Below are 13,427 nucleotides of genomic sequence, written 5' to 3' on the forward strand. Positions count from 1 at the left end.
CTGATTACTATTAGAATCCTGACTGAGAAACAATCATCTCTTGAGCAAACCATGTATCAGTGCACCGTCATCATCCTAATCTATTTTACAAATATCGATGCTACATCCATATCAAAGACTGGTAAAAGAATATTCCAGAGTATATTATTCTATTGGTTGAATGACCTCATTCTTCCAGGTACAATTCCATTCCAGGTTACAGTTTTGGAAACATGCAGTCCAGAACCGTTATTGACGAAACAGTTGCTATAGGCACAAACAAAAGAATTAAGCCATAGAATGATGATAGAATGTGTTTTAAAGGAAGTGCAGACATGACGTTTTCAGCTTTTAGAATTAAGATTTCTATGTCCACACAATTCAGCTTAACAAAAATAAATCTGTCAAAAATGCTGATTGTAATAAGGCACAATACTTTATTAATTATATTCACTAAATTCAGGGGCAAGAGCTTTGTGTAGTTTCTTCACCAGAGATTTTCAAGTCTATTGTTAGTTCCATTAAGATCTGAAAATTCGGATTCTTCACCTAAGCATGGGCATATGCAAATACACACAAGCAGGTATTCTGTCTTGCAAAAAAATAGTGTTGAGTATCACTCACCTCAAGAAAAATCTCATATATCAAAACTGCAATTGATTATATTCATTTAGAATATACATCTGCTTCCATAAAACACACAAGAAGGTTGGAAGGTAAGGGTTTTATATATTTTCACCTTTTAATTTTTTTTATCAGTATTGCTTTTACTAAGAGATGACGGCACTAATGCATCTTAAATCAGAAGAGTTGTTGAAAACCACTGTCTACAGCCTCTCATTTAGCATTCATATCACCTACAGAATGATGACATACCAATAAAAAAAAATTCTAGGAAAATCCAAATCAATGCAGTCAATCTAAACTCAAAAATAATTCACAGTCCTCCTTAGAAGCAATCAGACAACTTTTAAATTGCAAAATGGGCCATTATCTTCTGCCCTAGTATAAAAGTAACAAAACTCAACGTCACCAAGTAAAAAAAATATAACTGCTTTTACCTGTGAAAAAAAAGTATATTTATTACATATTTATTAAGTTTGGCCTAATTAAAAACAAACAAACAAAAACAAGACCAGAATCATTCAGCATCCCTCAACGATACTGGGATAAAATTATAAACATTGCTGTTAATATTTGCTGGGCCACAAATAGGTCTGGAGCTGCATTATAATACAGACTGGCAACTCAGAAAAATGAGAACTCACGTGGGTGCTATTTCCTACAAAAAGGAAAGTGTTTAACAATGAGGAGAGCTTTGGCTATTCTTAAGAATCTGTGTACACAGACTAGTAGAGCATTTATAACATATGTGTGTTTCCCTAAAAGGAAAACAGATTCATGGTATCTTGTGTTGGACCTAAGAATCTTGGGTGAGGGAAAAGGGTATATTTAAAAAGAGTTTTCAGTAAATTGGAACGTCAGAAAAAAAACATTTTAATCGTATTGACTTCTTTGAGAAATCAATACAAATAAAACAAATCTGAAGTCAGTTTACATTAAAACCACACTTAGGTAAAGTTTTAAGATAGCCCTTTATATTTTTCCTCCCTTTTTTGGCCTTTAAAATATGAATTTTCTCCAGATACCAAGCAACAACAATGACCACTGTCCTAAGCATGATTAGAGTTTACTTGTTTTTTAACAGATAGTCAGCAAAGAACATTTCTAACAGTATAATCAATACTTTTGCTATGTGTAAATTTTCCTGGAAAAAATGAACCCAAAGATCTTACTTCAGATTTAGAAATTCAATTTTATAGGGAAAAGCAGAATTAAAAAAAAAAAAAAGCAAGCTAGGAAGTACTCACCTCTTCACGTAATTTTATCAACTGCAACATGAATGCACAAAAAAAAAAAAAAGATAAAAAGGAAAGAAATGGCAGGAAAGAAAGATCAGTTGTGTGACAGGATACAGAATTAACATTGACAATTTATCTGTTTACATGTTTAGCATTTAAAAATCACAGACAAACACATTAAAAGAACCTAAACAGAGACTACATGCAGAGTTTTTTGAACGAATAAAGATCACTTTCTCACACTGTCACATTAAACAAAGAGAATAGTGTGAAATTCTCTTTTAAAGTACATCTAAGACACCATCATGAAATAAAGGGGAACGACTTCATAGAAGTCTATATTATAAAGAAAGAAAACAAGTTTACTGTTCCTCTCTTCTAAGAATGTACCACTGAAGAGGTTTTGTATATACAAGTTTTCAGGATGTTTCTCTATTTTGAATCTTGACAACTGATTTCAGATTTCCTGTACAAATAAAAATGATTAATAGTTCATGCTTTTGTCCCAATAAATATTTAAAACAAATAATTTTGTTAGTTAATATCATAGATGGGCCCACTCTAGTAATACGATTGTATTTGGAGGTGACATTATTTTAACTGAGAATAAAGCATGCCGGGAGAGATAATATTTAGGACATAGTATCAGAAAATATTTCACTATCCTTAGAAATACTGTGTATATCTGAGTTGATTTCTAGGGTTTGTTTTGCTTAAGAGGCTACTGCAATCACATGGTGGTTTTCTATTTTTTTAGTTTTTGAAGTTTCTTCATTTTTCCATTTTCTTCATCTCGTAAACTGGGCCATCTTAAAGCCATGTTGTCTGTTACTGCAGTGTGTTCTCACTGAAGTCAAACCAGAAAAACCACTCTTTACGTGCTAGTAAATTCCCTGGGATAAGGTTTTAATTCTCCTTTGTAGGACATTTGTTATTTGCCTTCAATCTAGCAGATAACACAAGTTACTTTAACTCTTTAGAAGCTAGAAAATGGACACAACCATGTATCTGACTCATTTGTGCGTGTGCGTATGTGTGTGCTGGGGGTATGGATGTATTTCACAGTATTCTAAATCAAATATCGTATAGTTGAGATGACTGCCATAGTTTCCGCGATGAAGAGAAACTGAAACCGATGTTATGAAAGGCTATAAACCACATTCTAGGTCTAAAATTTGCATCCTCGGCAATTCAAGTCTACAACAGATAATTTCTAAACATCCAAATATCTGTAACATCTGTTACAACACTTGACATATACAGGCCAATCAATTAAATTATTGCTTTGGGAGAAATGTGCCATGAATTGCTCACTCTAAGTCTCTCTAAAAGTATCATGTTTACTATGGCCCGGCTCTCTCGATGCTTAATGCTGTTTTTGTCTCCAATTCAAGAAACGCAGTATGCATTTCCGCTCATTCTGTTGTTTCATTTGTTATGTGTGAAAAGTATTTCAAGTGCAAAAGAATGAGATTTCAAAATTGTTATGAATCTTTTATGAAGAGGGTGCAGAATATTACATAATGTCTCACAAGGCATTTAGTGAAAATGAAACTTTTAGCATTGTCCTTTCACACCATACTGGGAGTTGTAATTATTTTTAATTAATATACTCATTCTCTCAGCCACCGACCAGTGTCTATGAGTCAAGCATCTGGTTTCATGTGAAAAGCTACCACATTCTTCCCAAGAAAAAGTAAAATTCGAAACTAAAATACCTGGCCTAACATACATAGGAATCTTTTCTCTGCTATCTGAACATCATGAGAGAAAAAGGCAAACATTAATTCTCAGAAACAGACGATCTGGGAATTGATCGCACAAGCTATCTTTTCTTTCTGGGCGCACCCTTCTTCAGTTGACTATGATACTCAAAGGGCCAAAGTTTAAAACTACTCCTCAGCAATTGAGACCATTTGGGGCATGCCACCCTGCCATAATCAATGAGTGTTTAAAAATGCTACCCATTTGTTTTTTCAATAGGTTCCAAACAAAAAACGTTCTATCTTGTTTGTGCCGCATGGCTGCATTCAAGCTCTACACGGGATTTGTAGCTAAGCTAGGTAATGGGAGGGGTTTTAATCTTTATCTTTTTTTTTTTTTAAGTTAGGCTGGGAATTTTCATTCAAGTAAACAAAAGATGGTCTATGTTTGAAAACTAACAATGCTTACTTAGACTAGACTGAAAGTCGCGATTTCGTATTTTATGGAGTTACTAGCTCCATCATAGGCGACTTGAAAATGTGCCGTGCCACCATGTTGGGTTATGATAATCAACGTCTTTTTTGAAACAAAGATTTTTTTTTCCCCCCCAATGCAGAATTTGATACAAGAGGTAATCTGTTCCTTTGTGGGCTGAAAAAATCTGGTTTACGCTGGTTTGAACCAGTGGAATCTCTTGTGGTTAAGCCTTCTGCTGTGGCTAAAATCAAAACTGCACTGCAGAACATGTGAGGGTTCATGCGCGCGCGCCTGTGTGTGTGAGGTGTGTCACGTGACCCCCAGAACTACCGATTTTTTTTTTTTTAAAGCTGATAACGCCACTGCCGTCTCTGTCCGCATACAGATAACGAATAAATGCTGAACTCTATTAAACGCCCTTTACACATTATCGTGGGTCGAACACACAATTTTCTGAACTTATGATGACAGTCTATTTATTTTGCTATAAACCCTCAGCACGTAACGAACAGATTTGTGCCTGGTAATGATCTGCTCTGCCAGGGCTATATGAAATGATACCGACCTTCTTTAGATCTTGGGGAATTAAATTGACCGACTTCACCCCCTGGTCTGTAGCTGAAGTTTGACACACTTTATGCACAGCAAGCCCAAATCGGAACTTAAGAGAACCTCGTATTAAAAAATTAAGCAATCATATGTGCTAAATATTACTTTACCACAAAAATTTCGGCACATTTAGGAATATCCTATTCTTTAGATATGGATTTGAACCTTCTATTTAGGATTTACGAAAATTTCATTTACTCACATTTATTCACCAATCAATATCATTGTGTATATGGAAATTGAGAGACTATTAGGGTTCAAAAATAGAGTCTGGAACATTTTGTGTGCCACATCATCATACTCCACTATAAAGAGGATTAGGGGATTTAATTCTGTAAGATTTTTTTTTCTTTCCCTTTCCTGAGAGTGGTTTTCATGAAACTGAATCAAGGTAATAATTATTAAAGTTTCCACTCTAAATACAGCACTACTACATTTCAAAAACTCAACTCTCTCAAAGAATTAAAATGTTGCCATATGGAATGGAAAACATGGTATTTTAAAATAATAGAATGATAATGCCTAAGACAATAGTCCTTGGAAAGCTGATGACCCACCAAGACTCAAATGTGCAAAGTAGGTGATTTTGTTCCTTCTTTGTAAACTAGGGACGAGCCATATTTGATTGTGTGAGATGGCTATGAATTAGAAATGAATTTACACAAAGCCACTAATTTGGAATTAAATAGAATTGTATACTGTAGGAGGGACACTGAAGACGCACTTGAAAAATTCTTAATTGCTGAAATCTTGAAATTTCCAATGATGCCAGAAATGTTTATATAAGAGTAAATTAATATACTTTATAGTTAATTGGCAGATTATGCGTATGAACTATCAGGTGTTAAATGCCTAAAAAAATGTATTACAAATGGCCAGAATGTGAAATAATAGCTATGACATTTACATTTGTCTAAATCTCTACAAAGAAGCCACTGTAGGGAAGATGTGCATGTTGCATTGAAAATAACTAGTCAGTAGTCAGTAGTTATTTTTATCTATTTGTAACCATTGCTATAATTCTTTATTATTTTCCTTTTCTGATCTATAATTTTTAAAAATTGAGATATATACCAATTTCAGTGAGACAAATACTGCTTTTTTGTCTCATTTTTTTATCTCAAAGATTTCTCTCTATATTAAAAGTTTATCTTAACTACTATATGGCTAAGAAGTCCTGAAAAATCAATTTATCAACAATTAACCTGAGGATATACTTAGTCTTGGGCTGACAATATTTTCTTATGTAAATGATAGGTAATCGTACCCAGAAAAGAAACTATCTTCATAGTCCTTGAGCTACAAAAATATAAAGAGACAACTTAAAATCTTTTCTTCCTTTAAAGAAAGGGCTTCTGTTTTGATTCCGTAGTCTGAATGAATACTGATGCAGAATAAAGAGTTATTCTCAAGTGACCATTCCTGGCTGAGAGATGTGTTTTAGTTTGAGGGATTTTAATTCATACATTATGATAAAAAGCCCCCAAACAAAATTTAATGACTTCATTATGGTATGGAAATTCTGTTACAGTTGGCAACAAAATGTCCAAAAAGTTAAGTGTGGTCTCTTTGAACTTTCAAACCTAATTCGAATTTTGGACTGAAAAGTTCTCATAACTAATAATCTAACAGTAACATCGTCTCATGACTATAATTTATCATATTGTATTTATTGAAATGACAGCTCCTTATAACTAAACTTCAGGTTCTCCAAGCACATTCAGAATTTGTAAGTTTGATTTATACAAGTCCAGAGGAAATCTCTGCGAAATCACTTTAAAGTGACAGGAATATAATTTGAAAAATTCAGAAAATATGAACTCTACCTATTTTTGCAGAGTATTTTTCTTTAGGCATAAAAAAATCACACTTGTATGTGTGTAAGGCAAATGTTTTAGGCACATAAAATGTCCATTAAGAGAAGTGAACATGCTTTAAAAAAAAAAAAAGAGAGAGAGAGATTCCTGTCACAGTACTACAGCATCTATTACAATAAAGGAGTCTGAGTTAGACAGGAACACCCCCTTCCTTTCTATTTCCTCTATATTAAGCAGTAGTTTCATATGAGGGAAAGATCTAGAGCTTTCTAAAAAACTGACATGGGAACTATGCATTCACTTTTTTTGCAAAAAAGAGAATGCTTTTTTTCGCAGTAAAGATATGAAATGAAATTATGATTCATTCATTCGAGAGATATGAACAATCTAAAACTCACTTTAAATAGGAAGACAATATTTTTTCTCTCATCCTCATGTTATTTAATCTATTATGAGTAAAACCCTTTATCCCACCACCCTTTTATGTTTGTTGTGCTCCTTGTTTGTTTGTTTTTTTTTTCTTTCCCCCTTAGCTGTTCTCACATTCCAATCAGGAAAGCTGAAATCCCAAGTCAAATCTTAACATGTTTACATTTCTAAATTCAAGCTGATAACATCCAAAAAGTGGCTAAGGTGAGATCTTTCCCAAAACAAACATAATCAGCTTGGTGACTCTTCTCCCCTTTTTGGGGGGTTGGATAGATGGAGGCCTTAATCCCATGAGTGTCATCCCGTTTACCATATTAACATTGGAGTAGATAGTAATATAGTTTCAGCATATATAGACCTATAATATAATCTATTTGAAATGGTAAGTACAATTATGCAAGTTTTCCACTGTGTACCAATATATTATGTTTTACTATCTTATTAAAGTTTTGGTTTACTCCATGAATGATTTATGTTCATTTTTATTTAGGCAGAGTAAAGACCTTTACAATACTTACCAAAGGAATATGAATAAACACGCTCAGGTCTTGCTTCTGAAGTTCCCATCATTTATTTTCTCCAAAAGTGTCAAAGAGAGGAAGTCACTAGTGTTGTTTGTGACATTTTAAAAGTCATCTCTACCCTGAGATGACTTTTTTAAAAAGTCATATACATTATTTGCATGAACTAATGAAATCTGCAGTATTAATTCAAAGAAAGAAGTGGGACATTAATTAGACTCATCACACTGCTGTGTGATCCAATGAGAAATGACAGCCAAGTTGTAAGGCCCTTTTAAGAAGAAATTGCATCTTATTTTTTGCCTATGCAGATATTAAACTGTAGAAGAGACTTTTCCTATTCTTCTTCTTATTTGACGGAGGCCGGACCTCTGAGTATCTGAGCTCCACACTGGTGCTCACAGTCTGCATTTTGGTGAATGTATTTTAAGCAGCTCCACAATAGGAGACTGAGCTGCCCTGTTGAATTTTGAAAGCTTACTTTCATTTGTTTTGCTGCAAGTGTTGATTTAATTATACTGCATTATTATCAAAGCTGCATTATGTACTTTTTTATTCCTTTTACATGTGTTTGAGGTGAAGACCTTGGCTTTGTCTGCAAACAGTGTGTTTCAAGTTATTCCTTAAGTACTAAATAATAAAGAAAGGAGAAGAAAAGATTTTTTTAAAAGATAGCAGACAGTGATCACAAGGTAAAGGGTTAAATGTAAGATCTCCAAGAAACATTTTGAAGTTGATTAAGACTCCAGCTTTGCATTAAACAGTATCGCTTCCACATGAGTTGTTGCTAATACTGTTAAGGAGCAGCTTGAGAGCCCAGTGTGCCAGTGACCTCCTTCACCCTCCAGCCACCCACCGGGCCTTCCTGATTAGCATTCTACCTGGTTCTCTGAGGAATTCCCATCATCCCCTAGGAGCTCATTCCGTACTTCGTCACTGTAGGCGATCCGTGACCTTTTCTATAAAACAAAACAAAAAGGGAGAGAGCGAGATGAACGTTAGAAAGTAAAGGCTTCGAAGCATTATTGGTATCAAGGCTGATCATCTCAAACCTCGAGAGCCCCCTAATGGAAACCTATTTGCTAAAATCTGCAAAGCAAAGTTGTGTAGAGTTCTTGAACTTGAGAAGTTTAATGTAAATTAGAAGTTTTTCAGATGCCACTAATGAAAGAAAACTCTGCATTGTGTAAGTACTCCATTAATATTCACAAACGGATCAGAACTGGTATGTTATTCCATATGTAGCCATACAAATAAGACCACCAAACTGAAGGAAATACAGCTTTATAGCTGTATATCTGCAAAACTCACCAGATTGTAATTAAAACAAGTGTATATGGGGGTCTTTAAAATTGTGGCAGGAAATGAACTATATAATATAGGTCTTTTAAAATCTCTGATTCTGGGATAATATTATGACTCCAACTGAACACTGGAATGCTTAGACAATAGTTCATCTATATTTCCTTCATTATTGTGATGTTAGTAGCCAGAAAGAGATGGAATTTTAAAGTCTATCCCGTTTCCAAACAATAACTTAAAGGTCTCCAAGCTCTCCTCAAATAATAGCTGAAGGAAAAGTAATGGGAGTGTGTGTGTGTGTGTGTGTGTGTGTGTGTGTGTGTGTATGCGCGCGCGCGTGTGTTAAAACAAATCAAATTTCCCAATCCCAGTACATAAAGGCAAGTAGGCTACGAGTCAACTTTTCTCAATCCCAGTAAATAAAGTGGGCTATGAGTCAACATTTCACTCAGTGAAATTCTGTTTTACAGGAGTTGACCTTTACCTGTAAAGTCAGAGGGACATGTCTATAAGCAATTCATGGATTATCTAAACGTACACACATTTGGAAAAGCTAAAAGGCTCTGAAAATTAGTTGCGAAGCTAGGGCGCCATCCTCAGATCCTACTTCAGCATCACCGTTTCAGACTCAAATGCAGATTTACAGGTTACTTGGCTGCCTTTTTTTGCTTCTGGACTAAGCAAAAAGAGTGAATTTAAAAATGGCAGCTGGGAAATAGTAGCCTATTCTCACTTGTAGTCTACAGTTTAGGCCTTAAGATTTCATACTTGTTCAACTGCGATCTGAAAAATTAATGTAGTTTAAAAAGAACTATTCAGAATCCTCGAGCAGAAGTCAACAAGATTTTTAATTAGATTTTTATACTAGTAAACAGCACTGCTTTGCTACATAGAGATCACACCGTCTTAAATGTGAAATCACACTAGGATTTAAAAGGACTTTTAGCAAGAAAAGCCAATAGATTTTGAATCATTTTCGAGTCACAGCCTTTCTCAATTAGGGTTCCTTATCTGAACCACAAAACAGAAAATTATTTTAGTGACTATTTTCTCAATCTTCCAAGGAGGGTACATAAGAGAGAGTTCATTACAGAGAATAGAAGCCTAAGGGCATTAGGGCTTAACTCTCTGGCAGAAGCTAGTTGAAAAGTAAACAAATCTAGATATCCCTTTATTATTTTAGGAAAAAAAATCAGTCTTATAGAATTCTAAAGATTGCTTTGGTTAAACTGAAACTAGAACCTACACTCATTCTAGCACAAAATTTCCTCCCCATCATATTATCCTCTGAATGCACCCAGGAAAAAGATGCAAAAATTGCAAAATGTTTCAGCAGAAACGAGATGATGGCCTCCCTTCTCTGCCCTGAGTCTCTACCCCAAGTCCCCCTTCTTTGCTGCAAGGGTGTCTCTGTACCTGAGCAGATGTAGCAAGTCGGTAAATAGATAAATAAAACCAACAACGTTGCCGAGGACAAAGTACCAAAGTTAAGTCATTAGCCTGAGGTCAGTAATGACATCTGTATCAGATGTCTTAACAATTCAGGAGCGAGCCAACTCATTCATTTTGTGAACACGCCAGACTTCTCACCACCACAAACAGCATATATTAAGCCCGCTTCTCTTATTGTATTTACTGAACCGACTGTTAATTATTTCGATTGACTTCATACAGAATTATCTCGAAAAATGCGGAACTGCAATGTCAGTCCACCTCATGGCCTTCCTACAATATTTAGATGAAGCCAAACCTTTCTTTTGCCCATTTGGAGATCCCCACTACAGTAGTTCCAAACTAGCTAAGCAAAAGTATTTTACAGCATTAAAGGAAATGAGAACCTTTAAACAGGCTGTGGTATCAGAGCTGCCTTTTTAATTATTCATTTTATCACTATGGGGGACTAAAACATTCCACAGTATGCGAGAATATCATACGGAGATTGTTTTTGTGTTTTCCCCTTTCACCAAAATACCAACAAATTGGCATAGATTGTTCAATCACATTATATTCTCATTTTGATTTGCTGAACTTCAAAAGAAGAAGAAAATTACAAACATGTATCCCTAAATATCTAATCTTGTTTTGGTGAGAATTCATTGCTTTTGAAAACCAGCAATTAAGAGTGTACACACTCAGCAACAGAGGAGAAATAAGGATTTATCCGCAGTTGAAGGGTGGTCTCTATAAATGTCAGTCTTTACTATTGGGACGGTAAACATTGGTCATTTGGACGGCTTTCTGGATGTAATTAAGCAGATGATATGCTGAGTTTATGAAATGTTCTCTGATCGAACTAACTTCTCTTAAAGAATAAAAAAACTCATTCCCAGTATCAGAAATAGTTCCTCATGAAAATGACACAGTCAGTGCCGAAAATCGAACTCTTTACCCTCGAATATCATTTTACAAATATATATATTTTTAAGATCAAGACTGTTTTATTGAGAGTTGCATTTAAATGCCTGACATTGGTATTTTCTCCTAATATTTTTGTGGTTTGAAATTTTAAGTAAGCTGATTGTAATCAGCCATAATTTAGCCTGCAGGATCATCACTAAACTGACTGAATACCAAAAAAGGCAAATTCCTTTGAATGACAAACTGCTTATTGTACCGATAGTTTCCTTCCAAAGCATCAATAAATAATTTTACCTTTGGTGGAATTTTTAATAACCTCACTCGACATTACTAAGTACTATGAATATTTTAATTCAGATGATTTAAAGTTAATGAAACTGAAACACCTACTGTATCTTGATTAACTAAAATATTTTTACTTTATTATCAGTTGTATAAAATCTGTACTTTAGCCAAATGCGAGCATGAGAATTTGAGCTGGAAATGTCACACACTCAGCTACAGTTTGAAGGAACCCAATTCATAATGCATTTTATAAATAGTTAATGACTTCTATACATAAGCTAACCAGGCAAATCAAGAAATTGTCAACATTTTTAGTCTTAGTTGTCAGTTACCACTGTCTACTGGTGCTTTATATGTGGCTTCTGGAGAAGACAGAAGCTCTATGCAGTTTGTAATCTATTGCAATTTCAGGTCTGTACCATAAGGGTGGGAAGCTTCAACTGACAATTTTTGCCACACACACAGACACACACAGACACACACACACACACACACACACACACACAGAATTAAATATAAGAGCATTCCTCACTTTTAGTTGTGTGTTTTTGTAAAGCTTATTCTTTGTAACTTATATATTACACTTAGGTGGACGAGATGCAGTTGGGCAGAAAAATCTACAGAATTAGAGGAAAAAATACGGCAAATTAACAATTGATTATTATCCCTAAAAAGTCAGACACAGAAAGTTTGAATGCCTTTTATAAACTGATGACAAAAATGAGTCTTTGGTTATGAAGGTGAGAATTTCAAATTCCAAGCAGTTTTCACTTGGTATATGCATACTGATTGGCTGATTTTCTTAAAGCCAAGTTCAAACAGATACACTTGCCCAGCTCTGTCTGGAAATTTGGCTTGAAACAATCTGTCTACTTGACCCAAGCCTTAATGTTTCCCAACTGAACTGAATATGTTTCTGGACAGGCACTGCTAAACTAGAAACTAAATGAATTAACTGAGCTGAAACTAATTAAGAACTGGGATCTGTGGTGCAGCCCCCTCTATGATTCTACGTGTGAAACAGGGTGTATACATAGTCAGAGTGAAGATTCTACAACCCACCACTAGCATAAGCATAACAATGCAGTTGGTTTATTACTAAAGTGTATATGAGAATTTAATTTCCACCGCGTGCACATGGCAAAGCAATTGCTTAAATTGCCTCACCTGGGAATTTAATACAATGTTATCATCAGACCAGCCACATTGTAAATAGATTTATAATGCTTTCCATGTGCTGCACTCTGTTGCATATGAATTAAGTAATGATCTGGTATTACAATAAAATCAGCTAGTTCCCACACCTGGCAGACAGGATATTTCACTAAATTAATACCCATACAGCTACATCACAAGGCACGGGAGAGGAAACCATCTCTAAGGCATTTGACTTGAGTTTTACATGGAAGGCAAGCACTCCATGGCCATGTAGAATGTCACTGCGTTGAATGGGCTGCTCAAGACAATCTGTTTCTAACATCTGTATCACAGAATTAAGACTTTCTCATTGCCATTCATTTTTGGCCTAATTTTCTTCATTCAGTACTTTAATTACTAATCAGCAATCCGCAACATTCACAAACACTAAGAAAGCCCTTTATTCTAATCTATGTGCTGCAGACAGCCAAATAATTGATACAAAGTGCAGTATGGTTTGGGTAAGTAATGAAAGAACAGCTTGTCCTACTTCCTAATCAAATTGGTCTATAGAAGAAATGGTTAATAGGTTTCTCCATAGGTCTAAAACAAATTACCCAGTCTGGCCAGACTTTTCCATTGCTTCTACCGTGTCTTCCAATCCAATCTCCATATATTTAATAATGCCCAAAGTTACCAGGTGATTAAAAACTGTTATGCTTTCATAGCCAAAGAATTTAACTGGTATAAAGAATTTAACTGCTCCTGTTACAATTAACACTTAGGATATCTTACCGAATACCATGAAATTATATTTATTAGCTAGTCATATAATTGCTGGCATTCATTTCTTGCTGAATTCTAGCTGGTTTGAATTAAATAATAGCATACTTCTGTAATGCCCAGATGGCATTTTCGAAAATGCATCTATCTTTGGCACAAAGCGT

General features: G+C 34.9%; 1 protein-coding gene across 9 annotated transcripts in view; it reads right to left on the reverse strand.

Moving 5' to 3' along the window:
- VTI1A (vesicle transport through interaction with t-SNAREs 1A) overlaps window positions 1-13,427 on the reverse strand; it is a 348,742-nt gene that overhangs the window by 262,304 nt on the left and 73,011 nt on the right. For 6 of the 9 annotated variants that reach the window (XM_060641499.3, XM_060641502.3, XM_060641504.3 and 3 more), the window contains exons 4-5: window positions 8,280-8,357; window positions 1,851-1,871 (exon numbers count right to left, since the gene is read on the reverse strand). In XM_060641499.3, coding sequence (XP_060497482.2) covers window positions 1,851-1,871; window positions 8,280-8,357 — 99 coding nt within the window. The remainder of the gene's footprint in view (window positions 1-1,850; window positions 1,872-8,279; window positions 8,358-13,427) is intronic. The other 3 variants (XM_060641500.3, XM_060641506.3, XM_060641498.3) reach the window with 1 other exon arrangement.

This window comes from Panthera onca, chromosome D2 (genome assembly GCF_046562875.1).
Source record: "Panthera onca isolate mPanOnc1 chromosome D2, mPanOnc1 haplotype 2, whole genome shotgun sequence".
Lineage (NCBI taxonomy): Eukaryota > Metazoa > Chordata > Mammalia > Carnivora > Felidae > Panthera > Panthera onca.